General features: G+C 46.6%; 1 protein-coding gene across 3 annotated transcripts in view; it reads right to left on the bottom strand.

Moving 5' to 3' along the window:
- Lrrc8c (leucine rich repeat containing 8 VRAC subunit C) overlaps positions 1-20243 on the bottom strand; it is an 82852-nt gene that overhangs the window by 24216 nt on the left and 38393 nt on the right. Inside the window, exons 2-3 of one of the 3 annotated variants that reach the window (XM_052735618.1) lie at positions 11308-11519; positions 8784-8922 (exon numbers count right to left, since the gene is read on the bottom strand). In XM_052735618.1, the coding sequence (XP_052591578.1) occupies positions 8784-8922; positions 11308-11315 (147 nt within the window). In that variant the 5' untranslated portion in view covers positions 11316-11519. Of the gene's footprint in view, positions 1-8783; positions 8926-11307; positions 11520-20243 lie in introns of all 3 variants that reach the window. The other 2 variants (XM_052735619.1, XM_052735620.1) reach the window with 2 other exon arrangements.

Raw genomic sequence — 20243 nt, 5'->3', positions numbered from 1 at the left:
TTTTATTTAACACCACCAAAGTCCCAAGTAGAATGGTGACATAGATGTGGGTACAGAGAAATTTATAAACATATCTTAGATGAAGTCTTTGATTTTTTTCCCTTGGAGACAGGGTCTCCGTAGCTCAGGCTGGCATCCAGTGTATGGTACTCCACCTGCCTCAGCTCCCCAAGTGTGATCCCAGCCTGAGCCTCCACACTCAACTGAGGTCTTATTTTAAACCTGCTCATGGGTGTCTCCACAGTTTCCCTCGACATTGAGCTTCCCCTGAAACTAAGGCTGGCTAAGAACTTCTGGGCTCCACCTGTAGTAGAAGCAAAATTCAGAGTATACCATCCAAATGAAGCCCTCTGAAATGACTCGGAAGTTCATGATTTCTCCTGCCTGGACTCTCCTTGAGCTGCCTGCGAGCATTTTGATCCAAAGCTATTTGCCGTAGCTGGGCAGAGAAGTAGAGATGAACTTCCATGTGCACCAGACACCAAAAGTGTCCTCCAACAAGCTCCGCTGTGCAAACTGACAGATGGACTCGTTGGCCGGTTTGCCCCAGTGCTTGGACTAAACCCACTGAAACTTTTTTTTTTTTTTTTTTGGAAAATGGTCTCAAGTCATCGAAATAATTCTCTTGTGGCCCCCACCCAACCCAGAAAGCAGGAAATACCTTTCCTGTGTAACAATCACAGGGCAGGTCTCCAGGGCTCCCCGGGACTTGCATCCCCCCAATTCCTGTTTCTGGCCCCTAACCGCTCACTCTATATTTGTATCAGGCTGCCTGTAGGCTGCTGTGCATTTGGTTTATAAGATAACCTGGGGTCACTGAAATCTAAAACAATCTGGTGTTTCCAGGAAGCAACGTCCTGACCTTTCAGGATTTGGTCTGTGTTATTGAGTGTGTTGAGTTTTTGAATAGTGCTGTTTATAGCGCAAAGCTGGGTGTTTACACTGTGGGTCCTTGAGGGTGCCCAACTGTACAGGAATAGGATATGCACACTCCTAGACTCTCTTGGCTTATGAAGAATTGATTCCTGTTTCTTCTGTGGCCTGGTGTCACGTAAGGAATGCTATTTACACATGGTTTTCTGCCACTGTAGTTTTGAAATAGCCACTTGCTTAGAAATGAGTAAATATTTGCCAGACAAATAAGACAAGAGTTGATTCTAACTTTTGCATTTCAGGGCAAGAAAGAGCCCAACCAATGGCCCTTTTATAGATAATGTCTTTCCCCTCCCCGTGCTTTCAAAGCTGCACTGTGTTATATACTACACGAACAGTATATTTTAGGAATAAAGAGATAAGCGAGCATGACTGGCCACAGAGGAAGCAATTTTCAAGACGCCCAGGCTGCTGTTGGGTTACCATTCCATCATCAATCAATCGTCCAACTACTGTAGATTTTGCCCTGCTGTGTGTTCAAACCTAGGAATTAACTTGCTTTGTAACTAAGGTCAGAGAGGAGGACTGCATTTCCCTTTAACCCAGGGGAACAGCAAGGCGGAAAGCACATTTTAGCCATTTTAATATCGCCGTGGAGATGGGAAAGGAATGCGAGCTTGACAGAGAGCCCTTTGTACTTTAAGATCTGTCGGTTACTAAGCCAGCTTCAGAGGATTCCCGCAGCAGAGCCTGAACGGGAGCACATACTCCTTTCCCGGGGAACAGTATGTTCACTGCAGCGTGGCTCCTGGGCGCTTTTCAATTTTTCTTTAATAATTTATTGGAGTGTTTTTTTCTTGTTTCTTTAATGCAAAAGCTATTATCTTATAGCAGGCACCAGTGAATAGAATCTGAATCTATGAGGTTGACACTCTACAACTTCAGATCCCCCACTGTCCTTATATCCCCCCATTATCATTTTGCACTTTTTTTAAAATATTGCTTTATACACTAAAGTTTGGACATGTGTAAACCCCTGCCCCAATATTCCACACTGGTGTGTGCAGGGTGAAATGTTCCACAGAGTATGTGCATAGGCTAGAGCAGGGGTTCTCAACCTGTGGTTCTTGACCCCTTTGGGGGTCTCATAGCCTGAATCAGATATTTATATTACGATTCACAACAGTAGCAAAATTAGTCATGAAGTAGCAAAGAAATAATTTATGATTGGGGGTCACCACAGCATGAAGGTCACAGCATTAGGAAGGTTGAGAACCACTGGGCTAGAGAGTGGGGTCCTGAGAGCTGGTTTGTTGCTGCCTAAACCCACCTCTCAGCTTTGGGAAAGCTATCCCAACTTTTATCTTTCCAAATCCTCATCTGAGAAACAGGATTTCTCTTGCTACAGGCTCATTCTGGGAACTAAAGAAAGTCCATACGGATTCTAGCACAGACTGCTACACACTAACTACTTAATGGCACTGCTGTTAGCATTCTGGCTAAGTGGGGGGGGGGGTCTTCCATTGTGTGCCACAAACAGGATGTGACTATTCTTGACTCCACCCTCAAGATGGCATCCAGGCCTCTGTCATTGTGGATCCCCGGAGGGTTTGTGAAATGACCAGACTGCTTCTGCTTACACTGACTTTTCTTCCCATTCTCATAATATTAGAGAATTTACTTGATGGTATTCTCTTCAATTTCCTAACTTCCAGTGACTGAGATGCCCACACCACACTGCATATTCTCACTAGTTCATGAGGTGCACACTCTGCAAAGCGTCACTTTGTGTATTTTCAAGACCTTCAGACTACTGACGCTGGGGTTTGGGGCTGTGCTGTATTTTTCATTCAATGTCTAGCACCCTACACAATGCCTGACTATTGCTGTCCTGCAGATGTCTGTGGCCTGGACGGCCATCCAGTATGAGTTCAGAGCCCTGCAGACTTGGTAACTTGATGCGATGTTCTCACTCCTCAGAACTGTGGCATCTCGAACTACACTTTCTGTATCTAGCACACTGGCATCCGATTCCTTCTTAAGGGCTGTAAAGATTAAATAGCATTGCAAAAGGTCCAGGCGAGCTGACCTATCTGATCTGAGTCACAAAAGCAGGGGTGGGTGGTCCTGGGCTTCCATACAATAGGCACAGGGTGGAGATTTGCTGCAGACAGATGACTGTAATGCTGTAAAAAGGAGGCTTAAAGTATGCTTGACAAGTCCCCCATGCCCCCCAACACTTCAGACACCTCTCTTGAGTGATGTCCACTAGAGACACTATTTTATTGAGAGATGTTCTCATATAGCCCAGGCTGGCCTTGTACTTGTTACATGGCCGAGGATGACCTCGAATTTCCGATCTTTCTGCCTCCACCTTCCAAGTGCTGAGATTACAACCTCCATGCCTGGTTTATGAGGTGCTGGAGATGGAACCCAGGGCTTTGTGCATGCTAGACAAGCATTCTGCCACAAAAGTGCATCCCCAGCTGCACCATAGATATCTTTGTGGACATATTCTCTTCTTATTTGGTTTCAGGCTAAGGGTTTCTTTTCCCTGACTTTCTGAGTCCTCTTTTCTGCACTCTATCTGGCCCTGGATTATGGGCTTGTTAGGAAGTTTCTGCCCCGTGTCAGACCTCTGCATGGTCAGAAGGAGATGTGCAGTCTTCCTGCCGACCCAGGTACCTTCATTTACTTCCCAAAGTGGCCATTGTTAATCTTTGTCCCCTTCTTCGAGGCCGGTGTGGCACTACTTCCCGTGGCAGCATTTCCCAGTTATCCGCAACCACAAAGTCTCTCTGCAGATGTGTTTCCTTTTACACCACAGGGAAACTAAGCCACAGAGGCTCATCTTTTAGTGTCCCTTCCAAATAAAAGACAATGTCATTCCCTTATAGTGGTAGATGCTCCCAGTCAAGAGGGACCCTTCTACCCAGACCCATCCTGTCCTCACTCTTGGAGGTGAGTGTTCATTGCTAATGCCCCCCCTTTTTGGAGATATATATATATATTCATCTATTTATTTTACATCCCAGCTGCAGCCCCCCCCAATCCCCCCTCTCAGTCCCTCTCTCACATTTCCCCCCCACCGTCAATCTCCTCCTTTTCTGTCTTCATCCAGGAAAGGACAGGTCTCCTATGAGTATCAACAAAACATGGCATATCAAGTTGCAGTAAGACTAAGCACCTCTCCATATATTAAGGCTGGACAAGGTCCAGTATGAGAAGTAGGGTCCCAAAAGCCAATAAAAGAGTCAGAGACAGCCCATGTTCTTATTGTTAGGAGTCCCACAAGAGGACCAAGCTACACAACTGTAACATATATGCAGAGTGCCTAGATCAGTCCCATGCAGGCTTCCTGGTTGTTGGCTCAGTCTCTGTGAGCCTGTACGAGGCCAGGTTAGTTGATTGTGTGAGCCTTCCTGTGGTGTCCTTGACCCCTCTGGCTCCTACACTCCTTTTTCCTCCTCCTCTGCAGGATTCTTGATCTCTGCCTAATGTTGTTCAGCTGTGGGTCTCTGCATCCGCCTCCATCAGTCCATGGCTACCCTTTATGTACCCACCTAAGCACTCACTACCACGGCCTGGGGGGTTAACACATATCTTCAATGTAACATGCTCAAAAACAAGCCTTCCTAGTTGCTCAGGTCTAAAAACCTTAGAGACATCTCCATTGTTTTTTCTCTCACATTTAACATTCAGTCATCCAGAAACTGTTGGTAGGCTCCCTCAATACATCCAGAGCTACTGTTTCCAGCCTGGTCTGAGGCACTAGATTAATATCAGGATCACTGTACTGGCCTTCCAAGTAATCAAGCGATACGTGTCCCCTCCTTTGCACCTGTACTGTACGTTCCCTCTAGTTTCCAAGCGAAGTGCCCCGGTCTTGCTCACTGTCTCCTGGGGGTTATACCTAGACATGCACAAGCTGCACCTCCAGGGCTTGGGCTTATGAGGCACTCTCACCGTGGCTCCGGCTGGTCCGGAACTTGCTTCTTGGCCTTGGGCTAGTGATCCTTCTGCCTCTTGGGTGCTGAGATTATAAGCATGCCCCCTTGCCTTGGCCTACACTGATTTTCCACAGCTGGAGTGGTCTTGTTAAAATACTACCTCATGCCAGGCATGATGGTGCACACCTTTTTTTTTTTTTTTTTTTTTTTGGTTTTTCGAGACAGGGTTTCTCTGTGTAGCTTTGCGCCTTTCCTGGAACTCACTGTGTAGCTCAGGCTGGCCTTGAACTCACAGAGATCCGCCTGGCTCTGCCTCCCGAGTGCTGGGATTAAAGGCGTGCGCCACCACCGCCCGGCGATGATGGTGCACACCTTTAATCCTAGCACTTGTTAGGCATAGGCAGGCAGATCTCTATGAGTTCAAGGCCAACCTGGTCTGCAGAGTGAGTTCCAAGACAGCCAGGGCTACATAGTGAGACCCTGTTTCAAAAGAACCAAATAAATAAATAAATAATAGGTAGATAGATTGATTGATCAATTGATAGAGACAGATGATAGATGGATAGACAGACAGACAGTTGACAAATAATGCCACCTCATGAAAACCCTCTGCTCAGAACGGTCCAAGGGGGTCCTGTCTCATTTGAGCAGTCACCTTCCAGAATTGACCAAGCTCTACAGGACCTGCCTGCTCTGCCTTTCGGGTGGCAGCTTTTCCAGTATACGCCAAGGAAACCCTTGCCTGCTGGGGCCACTATCAGGGGCTTCCCAGGTTCACCTCCTCTCCAGACTATATAATATGTAAGCCTCGCATGGTACTGGAATCACTTAGACAGGACTGGAGCGACAGCTTGCACGCACAGCTTCGCCCCTGACAGGGCATCTACGCAGTTGCCAGTGGAGTGGTCCACACTGCGTTCTGAGCGCTTCCCCTCTCCTTCTCGTCAGGCTTATACGGCAGAGCAGTCTACACCTCTGCTTACACAAATGTTCCCCCAAAGCACAGAAGTCCAACAATATGGCTCCCCATCAGGCATTTATTGCTCTTTCAGCTTAGACAAGCTGATCAATCAGTGGTCATTTATATCATAAGCAATGCTGCCTAGTAACAGAGCTAAAACTTTATCTGTATCAGGTCTCCAGGGGAAGAGAAGGATAAGGAAGTGAAAGAGTTAAACTTGAGGAAGTGAAGGGTCTAGCAGGGCCTGTCTCTATACCCTTGTTCTAGCTTTTAGCCTCGAGTGCTCCTTCCAACTGCGTGACCTGTTCCTGCCCATCTTCAACTCCTTGGCCAAAAGCCACACTTCCCGACTTCCCCTCGGGTCCTCCTCCCATCCGAGGGCCTCAGTTGTCTGTTGCCCTTCTTGCATTCTAATTTTCCTAACAATTCCCTTTATCCATAAAGTGCAGTTCTGCGGTTTTGGTTACTCACTGTCAATTGTGGTCCTAAAATATTAAATGGAAATTTCTAGAAATAAGTGATTCATGCTCTTTAAATGGCACTTTATGCTGAGTAGTGCAATATTAGTCACTTAGTAATTGTCTTGGTTTTCAGGGTGACTGTGGGGGCATCTCAGCACGTGCATTCCTGTAACCTGTGTTTTCAACGTGGCCTTTGAGCACCAGGAGAGGCGACTGGGACAAATTGGCAGCTGCAAGCGAAGTCTCAGTTAAACAGGGAAGAATACAAACGATTTGCTGAGGTTGCGCGGAGCCATGTAATAGGAGGACAAGCAGAAAGACATCGGGTTGGGTAGAGTCCTTTCAGAACCCGCGGGAGGTCTTGCACGTATCTCTCGCCTCACTGTTTATAATTTACCCGCTGATTTTGCTTGTTTTCTTCCTTCCTTTCCCTCAGGCTGAGGTAGGCTCTGATTGTTTTATTTATTCAGTGTGTGGGCTCTCGCACGTGCTGTAGGAAGAGGACAGCTTCCTGAAGTTGGTACTCTTCTTCGACCATGCGGGTTCTTAGCGCCCAGCTCTGCTGCTCAGGCTTGGTAGCAAGTGCCTTTATCTGCTGGGCCACCTCGCCAGCCAGAGGATTTTTTTTCATCTTTTATTTTTCCTCCTTTTACTGGCAATTCTTAGTAGAGCAGAGCCCAGCACATGGTAGTGTATTCTTCCACAGTTATCTTGTTTATGAATAACTTTGTGTTTTCCCTCTGTTTTAGACTTAAGTTTCTCCTTGGTATTCTTTTCTGAGTTGGGGGGGGGAAGAAGGGAAGTGTGTTTTGTTTTGTTTTGTGACACAGTTTCACGTAGCTCAGGCTAGCCTGGAACTCATTACGTTGAGGATAACCTTGATTCTACTCCTCCTGGTTCCAATTTCCAAGTGCCAGGATTACGAGTCTTCACCAGCGGGCTAGCTAGCAAAATGTTTTTATTGCTCAAATAAAACACAGTGAACTCGGTATTAGGGACTCGGAACAAGGACTCTAGATCCAAATCGCTTGGGTTTAAAGAAGGGCTCTGCTGCCACAGGGCAGTTTTTCCTTAACCTCTGTGTACTTAGGGTAGGGACAGCTCCTATCTTAGAGTTGACACAAGGAAGGAATGAGTTACCACAGAAGTGACGTGTCCAGAAGGATGTCCAGCACACAGGCACCTTTAGGACACACTTTAATGATGAACAATACCATCTTTAAAAGGCCTTTATATCTACACTGTATTTGTTTCTGGAGATTTTTCTTTCTTCCTACTTCTTCCAGGCCTTCTTCCTGAAGGACCCACCCACCCACAGCCTCCAACTTCCATCCACTTATCCAACCACTGAACTAAGATGTCTAAGGGTCCAGATGTTACTTTTCTCTCCTTAGTCAGTGAGTTGGTTGGGAGCTGCCTGCTGCTGTTACCCACAGGACTGACCACAGGACTCCCCAGTTCTCCACCCGGCCTCACAGCTCCCCATCTCTCCTCCAAGGACTCCTCAGTGCTGTTCCTCACATCTCTCCCCTCCCCATCTTCTCCTTGAATGGTTCCACTCCCAGGCACCAACTGAGGTCATCCTAAGGACACCCAATCTGCAGCCGTCCCGAGAGCCTCCCACCACTGCTGTTTTCTTTCTTTAGCTGCTTCTCCTCTCCTGGCACCGTCTCCCCACCCCTCCAGCTCCCCCTCCAGCTCCCCCTCCATCCCCCTCCATCCCCCCACCAACTCCCGCTCTCTAGCTAAGCCAGTTCATTCTCCAATTTTTAATGCAACTATAACTTTTTCCTCATTTCTCGGCTGGGTTCCTTCCCTCCTGTGGAGCCGGCATCGCTAACAGTCTCTTCTGCTTGCCCGTCAGCTTAGGTCCCCTCAGAAAGGAACGACTGCGTACAGTATCTAGGTCCTGCGAGTGTGGTGCCTGGTGCAGCAACAGGTGTGAAGATGTATGGACACACAGCTTCCATACAGAGTCATTGTGACTGAGTAACCTTTTAACTCAGAACTAGACCCCGAGTACATCTTGGTCTCTCCTGAAGATATTAATGCTCCCAGAAACACTCAGGCTCAGGCAGAAGAGGCAAAGAAAAGCAAAAGGCTGTATTTGACAATGGAAGTGGCATTGTGAAGATGTCAGTGTGAAGGCACAGAAAGATGAGGAGCCCTTTGCAGGTTAATGACATCAAATGTCACTTGAGCAAGTGGCTTCTTTGCATTCTTCTAAGCACAGCACCTGCTTATCAGGAATGTTTAGCAAATGAGTTTTCAGGCTCCCTGCCATGATGACCAATGCCAGATATAGATAGAGAGGACTGCCTAATGGTTACCTGTGACTCCCACCCCCATGCAGCCAGCTCGCTCCTCTCTCTCCCCACCCCCTTTCTTCTCTCTTTCTGCCCTGTTCAGTGCTGGGGACTGAACCCAGGGCCTCATGTATTCGAAGCATCTCCCACTAGCAAGCTGCGTTCCCAGCCCAGAAGAGCCAGCTCTTCAGCCCACCATTTGGCTTTCCGTCCTCCGAGGGTCGGGCCTTACCTGTAATGTACATCCAAACACTCCGATCATCAGCATGGCCACCGAGAGGTAATCTGTGAACACATCCCACCATGGCTTCAGCACCCGGAAGGCAGGCTGCTGCTCGGAGAACTGCCGAAACTCGGTCACTGGAATCATGCTTCTGGGAAAAAGGCGAATTCTGGTTAGTTAACTTTTCTTTGGATATCACATAGGACATTTTTCTTTCTTTTCTTTTTTCTTTTCTTTTCTTTTTTTTTTTTTAGCAACATCTGAAATGGTTTTGTGAACCGCAGGAGCAGAATGTTCTGTAGTCAAAGGGACCCACAGTGTTCCTGAGCTGGTGATGGACCGCCAACGGAAAACTGAAGAGAGCCACACACAGCTGAGTTAGTCTGGTAACCAAGCTCCCTCTGCGCTCCTCGGATTCAGACATACCCAGCTATTCCCTGGACCCCCACTTCCCTCAAGTAGAGCATGAAGATGCCATAGAGATGGGGTTCATGCTCTGACATGTCTTTGCTATTCCTTGCCTGAGGTTATGCTGTGGTGTCCACGTCATCTCTGTACCCCTCTGTCACTCCTTTCCTGGGACCTACTCATGGTCACTTTGCTTACTCTACAGAGAAGGAAAACCATGGCTACGCGGCCACTGTCCTTTAGTAGACTGGGGGTGTGTCATTTTCTCCTCATTTTTTGTCAAAATGCTCTTGCTTCCATTCCTTTCTGTTTCTTACATGTCATATTTCACTGTGAGTCTCAAACATATCCTGATTTTCTGTTCTGAGAAATCAGTTTGCCCTGGAAACTTGCCACATTTTGGATAAGTGTTCCCTAGAGGGCCAGTGTTAATACAGGAATGGCCACCAGCCTGTGGTACTCCTTCTGGGAGGAGGAGGACCTTTAAAAGATCAGGCCCAGTAGAAGGAAATTAGGTCACTGTGAGTGTCCCTTGAAGGGACCCCGAGTGCTTGCTTCTCTCTCAGCTTTCCAGCCGTCACATGACCAGTAGGCCTTGCCTAGATGTAATTCCATGCCAAAGACCCAACCAAGAGTCATAGGCAAACAGATGATGGCTAAAGTGTTTAAGAGCATGAGCCAAAAGAAACCTTTCATCTTGTAAAGTTGATTTATCCCAGGCATTTCTTACAGTACTACAAAATGAACATAAAAATAGTGTCTTTATAAAAATGACTGCTAAATGCTCAGCATTAAATGGGACATTAATGCCCCTCCCAAAACCCAGGAAACTAAGGAAGAGGAGGCGGGAAGAAGATGGGGAGAAGTGCTGTTTTCTTGATCCATGAACACATATCCACTGTGGATACCTGCACTTGATCTAAATGAGACTGGGCCCTACCACATTCCACTGTGAACTGGGGCGGGACTTTGAGGTCCATGACTGCCTGGGGAGCTATAGTGGGAGTGGTTGCTGGAGGAGGAAACCAGGTCCTCTAAGAACAGCAAGCGCGCTCGCTCGTAAGTGCTGAGCCAACTCTCCATCCCTTCCCCCAAATATTTCAAAAGCTACAGCTATGTAAACGACAGCAGCTGAATGCACAGGGTACACCTGAGACTCTGGCAAAGGAAACAGGCGCACGCCCTGAGTCTGTTCTCTCACATGCCCATTCTCACAATCTTTCCTGTGACCCAGGGCTCCTGTGAGTGTGTTGGTGGCCATAGCTCTGAAAGTTATCATAATGTTCATTCTATCTTGCTGCTTTACAACTCTTTATTTAGTCTTAGTTTAGTTTAGTTTTGTTTTGAGACAGGGTCTCTCTACATAGCCCTGGCTGTCCTGGAACTCACTACATAGACTAGACTGGCCTCAAACTCACAGAGATCCACCTGCATCTGCCTCCCAAGTGCTGGGACTAAAGGTGTGTACACTACCACACTCAGCTACAACTGTTTCTTAAACAATAATTTGGGCTTTCCTCTTTTGTGTTTATTCTTTAATAATGTCGAGAATTTCAGCCCTTAGCTCTTACAGCCTGTCTCCTTGACATCTGAGCAGCATTGATGTGGTTTTTCCATCTTCCTGGAACACAATTCCACACTAAGCCCACCAGCTACCACCAGCTTCTTGAGAACTGAGCCTACTACGCCCCGCATGTGCCTTCCGCTGCTGTGACCAAAGGCAACATGGGGGAGGAAAAGGTTTATTTGGCTCACATGCCCTGATCACAGCCCATCTCTGAAGAAAAGTCAAGGCAGAAACTCAAGCAGGGCAGGCACATGGGGGCAAGAACTGAAGTAGAGCTCTTGGATGAACCCTACTTACAGGCTTGCTCTCCATGGCTTGCTCAGCTTGCTTCTTTGTACAACCCAGGACCACCAACCTAAGGGAGACACCAACCCTAGTTGGTTGCCCCCCCATTAATCATTAATCAAGAAAATGCTCCCCCAACCTGCCCTTGGGGCAAGCTGATGGAGGCAGTTCCTCAAATGATGTCCTCTCTTCTTCGATGACCTGGAATAAAGTTGACAAGCACTAAACAGCAGTGTCCTTAAAACACGTTCCAGGAAAAGCACTCAGACGCACCCAATCATTTTAGTCCGTTGTAGAGCGCAGGGCTAGCTCGCACCAATCACAACAGTCTCACCGCCCTCAAGGTGTTGAGGTCCTTGTTTTGACACAGCCACAGACGGGCTCTACATCAGTTGGATTTCCAAGTTCTGCTCCAGAGGTGGTTTATCTTGTGTGGCATTCACATCGCCAACCATCATTCCTGGAAACCAAGAAGCTCTGAGCCACTGTTGGAGAAATAAAGGAACGGATTCAGAGGCTCATTTGCCTGGGGCGGCGCTGACAGCTTGGTGACAGTGGTAACTGTTGTAGCCCACTGGTTCTTTCGTGGGTTTGGTTGTTGTGTCTTTCACAAGTTCCTTTAACCTTTGAAAGAACTGGGCTCATTCACTTAGGCGGTAGACAATTTCAGGGAGGAGACCACCATAGCGGGGCAAGGCTTTCAACCTTGCTCTCCCCTTCATGCTCAAAATGTAGTGAAAATCTCCAAGTGTTTGCTATGCTCTTGAATATGGAACGTTAGAAATGAAAAACAAGAATTTTGTAAAACATCCATTCATTTATGAAAAGGAGTAAACGTACGATATAAAAAGTGTTGGTTGCACATTAACAAATGTTTCTCATGAAAGACTAAGAACTCAGAAACAGAAAAAACAAAACACCTCATTACATGTTAACAGATGTTATGAAAAGTCAAATCTTCCAAAACACAAAAAGATGAAATTATTTCACACCTTTGCAAATCTCTCCAATATCTAAATAGAGGTGACAGTTAGATTCTCAGGTCTAGTTCTGAAGTCCATGTGTTGTGACATGCTGTTTGGGTTAAAATGCATGAGACTGAACACAGCCTCACAAAAATATGAGTTCAGAAATGCAAGGCCTATGTGAACAGGCTTTCATGTAATTGTGGATATTTACTTTTTGAGACCTTGACTAGTTACAACATGGATACTAGGGAGGGAGGGAGGTAGCAATGAGCCTCACTCTGAGAGCTTCTGTCGGGCCCCAGGAGTATCCAAGGTAATGGGCGTCAGCTGATGCATATGGGGCTGGAACCAAGCAGGTAGAAAGGTTAAAACTTGACTGGGGTGGGCTGCTCTCTCTATGGAGTCTACTTTGCATCTTTCTCTCCTGGATTAGTGTGTGCATCCAGCTGCAGGCCTTTTGCGGCCAAAGTGGAGGCATCACCTGGCTACAGTCGCAGTACAAAGCCACTAAAGGGTACAGAGACCCGCCTGCAGGCAGGCAGCTGCCCAGATCCCCAGGCATAATGACCTGGCAGGCAGCAGTCCTGCCTGCAGGCTGGGGTAGCCAAGGAGGCAAGCAGATTTCTTCCTTTGCTTTAGGCCAAACTAATGAGCTAGAGTCAGCTGCGCAGAGTTCATCAATGCTGGAGAAATGCAGAGGCCCTGTGGGTGCCCAGCATGAGGAAGCCAGATACGGATAGGAACATAGGGGGTGTTTTCATGCCGTATTAAACCTAGCTAATGTTTTACTGTAGTATCTCCTTAGTTACAGACTTCTGAGACTGGCTGACGGTTGACGGGCACGAATGGCAATGGACGCTGAGTATTTCATTAAGGTTATCTTTACAACCACACTATCTTTTACGGATGGTGGCCCAGGGCCTTCTTTGCTGTTCTGCCAATCTTACGTAAGTGGTTTCAATATGGAGCTGGAGAGAGAGGCTTGTCAGTTAAGAACATGGCTGCTCTTCCAGAGGACACAGGTTTCTGGCACCCACACGGTAGCTCTCAACTCTCTGTAACTATGGCTCTAAGGGATCTGATGCCCTCTTCTGCCTCCAAGGGCACTGAACACACGTGGTGCATACACATACTTGCAGGCAAAGACCCATACCACACAATAAACAAACTTTTATTATACAGAGGGCACAATGCTAACTTCTGAGTGTTTTAAAGGTCTAGAAAATTCCTTGAGGGACAGATGTGTGTACACACAGGAGAAAGTTTGAGAAGTCAGCTCACAAAGAGAACAAGGGCTAGATGCAACTGTGAAGTTCTTGGGAACTTTATGGTTGGGTGGGCATAGATGACACTAAGGTGACTGACAGAACTCAGTGACAGCCACAGGCTGTCATTATTACAGAGTGAACCAATGTATTCTGTATGGAAAAGGATTCTCCCAGAAGGGATAAGGTTGTTGACTGAGGGTCCTAGTGCTGGCAGTAATTTTCCTACGAGTTGTTGGCCAACAAAGCCCAAGAGACTTCCAAATGATAAAAGATAGACCACTGCTTATACCAGACCTTATTTCTGAAGACATTGCTTGCTTTGGTTGTAAGACTTGGAGAAATCAAGCTGGGACTGAGTTCTCCCTTGAGATTAGCTTTTGTAGTGCCAAATGTGTTTTTGAGGTGTCTGGGAAACAATGGCCCAAAGCCCTAATCAGCTGGGTGTTTACAGGTATGGAAAGCTGTCTGAGAGACACGTGAATGTGCCCAAATGAGCAATGCTGGGAAGTCACCTCAGTCAGTCAAAGGATGCAAGTGCCAAGAGCTACAGAAGTGCCAGGCAAGATGAGCCAGATAGTGCAATAGTGCTTTCAAGTGTTAGGGTACATCAACTTTGGATTTAACCCCCATTCTACAGAGGGACAGTTCACATCTGGTACTGTGAGCTTTGACAAAACACTGTGGCTGAGGAATCATAGTCCTCAGCTATTTGTTCTAAGAATATGATGTACTGCCTAAAGTGTTTTGCAAACATTTGTGTTTATGCTCATGGGTTATTTCCAGTGTCAGCTTCTAGTAAAGTGTCTTTCCATTTCTCATCTTCCCCCTTGTTTGTATTTTGTAATAGAAAGACTTTCTTTGAGCCACACTCGAATGGGAGGCACTGGGCAGGAGGGCTGGGTACCCCACTGGAGTCAGAGAATAGCTGGACATCTGTGTCACCCCCTCCAAGGTTCAAGAACTACTGCGGAGAAGTGAGGTGGAAAACTGTGAAATTAGGGTCACTAAGTCCCACCTCAAACAACTTATGGGGCTTTTCCTTGAGACCCCTCTGTACCCTGGAGTGTTCTGAGCCCTTCCTATGCCACCATATGCAACAATATCTAGTTAAAAGATGGGCAGTAACTAAAACAATAACTTCTACCAAGTCAAAGAGACAGTATATGAAACCGAGAAAAACAAAAACAAATTTGTCAGTGTGCCTTCAGGAAGACTACGCTCCTCCCTCTCCAGCCCGGGGCCTTGATCTCAATTTCTGAAAAGTACCTACACACCACTGCTTTTGCACCATCAGCGACAAAGGCAAAAGACATGTTAGCATTACAAAATGTTGACCTTGTGGGGTTCCTTACAGGTCTGGGCTAGTGGGGTTCCATGGGCTACCAAGGCAGAGGCTTACTGGTCCTTATTGATGGCTTTCCTTGAAAAAGCAAGGGTCTGGAGCTCACAGCAGGTGAGCCTCCCTGAGCCCTTGGCTGAGGTGTCTCCAAGCATCACGCTTTACTATGGGAAATAAAGGTGAACTAAGGAGCCAAAGCATGCTCGTGAGGTGTGATGGTTTGAAGGAAAATGGCTCCCATAAGGGAGTGGCACTATCAGGAATTGTGGCCTTGTTGGAGGAAGTGTGACATTATGCAAATGGGCATTGAGGTCTCATATATGCTCAAGCCACACCCAGTGAGACAGTTCACTTCCTGTTGCCTGTGAGTCAAGATGTAGAACTCTCAGCTCCTTCTCCAGCACCATGTCTGCCTGCATGCTGCCATGACCTGCCATGATAATAGACTAAACCTCTGCAACTGTAAGCCAGTCCCAATGAAATGTTTTCCTTTGTAGGAGTTGCCGTGGTCATGATGTCTCTTCACAGAAATAGAAACCCTAGCTAAAACACGAGGCAAGTGCTTTCCTTGCTGGGCCATCTCCCTACTACTCACCCATACACACGTGTGTGTGTGTGTGTGTGTGTGTGTGTGTGTGTGTGTGTGTGTGTATGTGTGCATTGTGCAAATTTCCCACATACACATAAAATAGTGAATATTTATACTTTTAGTGAGGAAGAGGGGTAAATTGTTTCCAATTTTAGAATAGTCATGCAAGATCAACAGGTGTCTGGGAAACATCACAGGCAGAAGGTCCCTTTGCCTTGGGCCAGGGCATGAGCACAATGGAGACCAGTATGGAGAAGGCACACATGATTTTACATGCACAGAGTCTTCCCATTTGTACCAAAGGGTCCACAAGTCAAAGGAAGTCATCAGGATACAAAGTATCAGTCATAATAAACAAGCTGCTTTTCTTTAGCAGTGTGAAGAGGAGTGAAAGAGACACATTTTCTCAATTACACAAACAGTATGTCTGTCTTCCTTGGGAGAACGTGACTCTGGATAGAGTTTTACTCTGTGGTACACACGACAACCTATTTCTAGAGAAATCCACCAAAGGAGGTCGTGATGAAACGATGCTATAGAAACACACTTCGTTAAAAGAGGAAAATCCTAAGTGCATTACGAATTAGAAGCGAGAGGGACCAGAAGGTTGGCCATCCCGTTCATACCATCATTTTAGGGGTGAGAAACCTGAGTCAAGAGAAACCAGATGCTTGATCAAGGACGATACCTAGCTAGTGGAGAACCGGAACCTCCAGCTGAAGTTCTTGAAGTTCTTTGATGAGGTCACAGGACGCGGGTGAGGGTTTAAAGAACCTAATGGGTTCTAAATCAACAGTTGCGGTAGAATTTCTCCTGGGCTCAATCTGCTGCCATGTCCTTCGACTGTAGGCAATGAAAACCATAAAGTGTTCTTAAAGTTTAGATGACTCTTAAATACATACTGCCTTCAAGCCATCCTGAAATGAAAGCATTTGACTCTAATGGTAAAGTTGACCTTGTGACCCAAGAGGGACCTCTGTATAATCGTCTCCTGGGATCTCTTCATACATTGCTGCTTCCTGTGAGTTGATGGCTCAGTTATCTTCTATAAAATGTCTTCAGTTTGAACTTCCCATGATTTCCAAGGGCAGTGATGGCAGGAAGTAAAAATTACTCCTAGTTATCAGTTTTGGTTCCATCTTAACCAGGGAAAAGATCACTTTCCTTTCCAGCCATCTCCTTCAAATATTTTAGAACAGTCTTTCGTAAATGTGTACAGCAAGCTATGCACCAAGGCCTTGGCTTTGTATGATGTTTTGGGGATCTCTATGGTAGTCTTCAGCCTTTGAGGCTACTAAAAACGTGTCATATATTTTGATCAGGAGCTGTTAGCGGCAACTAACTCCATGTCGAAAGCATGATTCACTTTTATTACTAATTGGCTTTCTATAAATGAATTATGAGAGTGAATTATGCCTGGCCCTGTGCTAGGGACTCGGGGAAGAGAGAACACAACACACCAGGTACTAGCTCCTACACATACTCTCCCAGGGACGGGGACCTGCTACCGGGATCCCCATGAAGCTGGAGCCGCAATGCTCTTTTCCAGTCAGTGTTGACTTGTGTTTCTGTGCCAGTGCTGTAGAGATTTATTTTATTTCAACTGAAACAAAGTTTATATGTTGCTTATCTCAGAATCTTTTAGAAAACAGCCAGGGTCTTAGAAATTATCAGTGCATATCTGTTAAGTTGAAATCACACAGATACATACACTCAGTTAAGCAATTTGTAGTAACCAAATCTTTCTACTTGAAATTGCAATGAAGAAAACCAAAGGCATTAATACATAGGTGCATAGTGTAAAAAGTGATTAATCAAAACACATCTGGTACGAGAGAGAATGGCTGAGAAGAGCAAAGGACTCAGAAAGTATGTATAACACCAAAGCCGAGCATCAGTGAAACCCATCCCCAGTAAAGGTGGAGAGGGTGTGCCATGGAGATGCGGTCCTACCGCTCAGCTTGGCCCCAAGGACAGGGCCAATGCCACTTTTCTAAACATTATGAGGACACACTAGAAATACCTCGAAGCTGAGTCTGGATTTCTGCATTTCCAGATCCTGCTGAAGGCTTTCGTTTCTTGGGGATTTTTGTTAAAAGGCTTTAGGAATATCATCATGACAACGACCATTTAATGCTCCCTCTGCATCTTTCAAGCCCACCTCCATTCACAGACCCTAGTGAACTGAGGCTAACTATGGCGGTCTAACACTCTCATAAGAACTGCCGTAGACCAGCGCAAGGGTTAGACATTCTTTTTCTGGTCTCTGGTTCTGAATATACCTATAGACTGTCTGCAGCATGGCTGATACTCTGTTTGTTTGAGACAGGGTCTCAAGTAGCCTTGATCCCACTAAGTAGCCAAGGATGACCTTGAGCTTCTGATCTTCCTGCTTTACTGGGGACCAAATCCAGGACTGCATGCATATTAGGCAAGCACTTTTCCATCCAAAATACATCCCCAGTCCCTCCACTGACTTTTTTTTTTTCTTTTTTTGAGACAGGGTTTCTCTGTGTAGTTTTAGTGCCTGTCCTGGATCTTGCTCTGTAGCCCAGGCTGGCCTCAAACTCACAGAGATTCACCTGCCTCTGCCTCCCGAGTGCTGGGATTAAGGGCGAGCATCATCACTGCCTGGCGCACTGGCCTTTTTTAAAAACAAACAAACAACAGCAAAACTTAATTCTTTATTGATTCTTTGGAAATTTCACATCATGCAACCCAATCCCACTCACCTCCCAGTCCCTCTATATCCACCCCTCATCCCTGCAGTATGTCTCCCCCACCAAATTAATTAACAAAACAAAAAGCCCACCTTGCTCCTCTGTCTCTCCACACCTCTTCATTCACCACAGTGGCATCGGGAGTTGCAGTGTGTCATGCAGTATATACACCCTTTTGTCCAATCAGCCCCACCCGCAAAATGTTCATTGCAATGAGTCGTTGGTTTGGTCCAAGGCCTCTGGCACACCATCATCACTGGGCCCTCACTGAAACTCCTCTCGGATATCCTGTTGTTCTCCTGAGTCATGGAGATCCTGCAGTTATTGTCCACATGACCAGTCTCTTCTCGCACTCCAGCAGGTCATAGATGGCCCACCCTAACATCTGCCCCAACCCAAGGCCCAGGATGTGGGTCTGGGTGGCTGCTGAGCTTGTCAGTCCAGACCACTGGGACCACCCCCTCAGGAGAGGGGCAGAGCCAGCAAAACCATCTTTCTGGAGGTGAATGTGCACACATGACCTGACTAACAGGAGTCCCACCCCCTAAGCACACTGTGTATCCCTTAAACAAACCTTGTGAACAATGGCTGTGGTTGTGACAGTGTTTCGGGGCACCTTATCCACCTCAACATGTGTGCAGTTCATATGTGCATGTCAGTAATGGTCATTCTGCAGATTTATCTCCCTCAGTGAACACTGTTTACCTTCAAGGCAGACCAGTGGCTTAAACACACAGCAACTATTAGTTCTAAGCAGTCACCTGGAGCCACACAGGGCAGGCCAGACGGTCCTGGCCAGACAAGGCAGGACCAAGCTGTCCACCAAGGCTGGGCCGAGCTGTCCACCAAGGCTGGGCCGAGCTGTCCACCAAGGCTGGGCCGAGCTGTCCACCAAAGCAGAACCTAGCTGTCCACCAAGGCAGGACCTAACTCCCCACCAAGGCTGGGCCGAGCTGTCCACCTAGAAGTCCATTCTTTCAAAGGAGAGGAAAGCAGAAGCCCGGAAGTCCCCGTCCTCTAGAACATTCGAAAACTCGAATTTCCCGCTCACTTCTTAACTTCCAAAGTTTAGAGACGCCTGAAGGGGAGGCTCTCTCCTACTGCATATTTCTCACCCAGAGCACTAAATGGGAGCAAGAAAAGATGTTGAGCTAAACTGTGAATGGTTCTACAAGGGAGGGTTATCATTTCCGTTCCAAAGATAATGTTACCTGTTTATCAGATACTTTCCCACAGATGTTTATGGGAGAATGGCGAGGACCTGTCAACCCAAGTGTAACTGGGAAGCTAAGGCAATTTCTGGTGAAAACTTCCCATTTCCCTTTGCTCATCCCTTCATCTACTTACGGGGCATTGCGGAATCCAATCCAAGGCCTTGTACATACAAGGCAAGCACCTTAAAAAAGTGTGTGTGTGTGCGTGTGTGTGTGTGTGAAAACTTAAATTTCCAGCAAGGTTAAAATCACGGAACATTACTCCAGGCACTCACAGCCAGCACCTCAGGCTCTCACAGCACCAGGGATGTACCTCCACCACAGACACCATCTTTCATTCATTCACTCATGGTCCTGTTCTTAAATTACTACTGTCTCCCACATCCAGAGTGTAAGCTTCATGGAAGCAGGGCTAAGTTCTGGCTGTTCGTCACACAATAGATGTTTAATATACACGTGCAGAATAAGGGACTGAGCAACTAAACCCAAATCTCAAGATCAGTGCCTTACTGTTCCATTGTGTGGGGACACCGTGACCATGGCAACTCTTACAAAGAAAGCATTTAACTGGGGCTGGCTTCCAGCTTCAGAGGTTCAGCTCATCATCACCATGGCAGGAAGCGTGGCAGCTGGCAGGTATGGGGCTGAGAGCCTTATGTCCCGATCCCCAAGCAGCAGACAGAGAAGGGGAATCTGGACTTGGCTCGGCTTTTGACACCCCAACACCCACCTCCAGCAACGCACTTCCTCTCATACTTAATCCCACAAGGCCACACCTCCTAATCCTTCTCAAACATTCCCACTCTCTGGTGACTAAGCATTCAAATATATGAGCCTATGGTGGACATTCTCATTCAAACCTCGGCAGCCAGTACAAGCACAAGGTCATGGATTTATTAAATTGAATCCTTTGTCAGTGAAAACAAGGTAGAAGGAAAAAATTAAAAACCATCAGATAATTTTGGGTAAGACTCAACAAAGTTCCATTTTTTTTTAGTAATTTTTTCTTTTAGATTTTATTTATTCACACAGCATGAGTGTTTTGCCTGCATGTATGTGTATACACTTACTGCATGCCTGGTTCTTCATGAGAGGGTGTTAGATCCTCTGG

The sequence above is a fragment of the Peromyscus californicus genome, unplaced genomic scaffold (genome assembly GCF_007827085.1).
Source record: "Peromyscus californicus insignis strain IS unplaced genomic scaffold, ASM782708v3 Scaffold_13__1_contigs__length_99412109, whole genome shotgun sequence".
NCBI lineage: Eukaryota > Metazoa > Chordata > Mammalia > Rodentia > Cricetidae > Peromyscus > Peromyscus californicus.
This window is presented reverse-complemented; position numbering and strand designations above follow the sequence as displayed.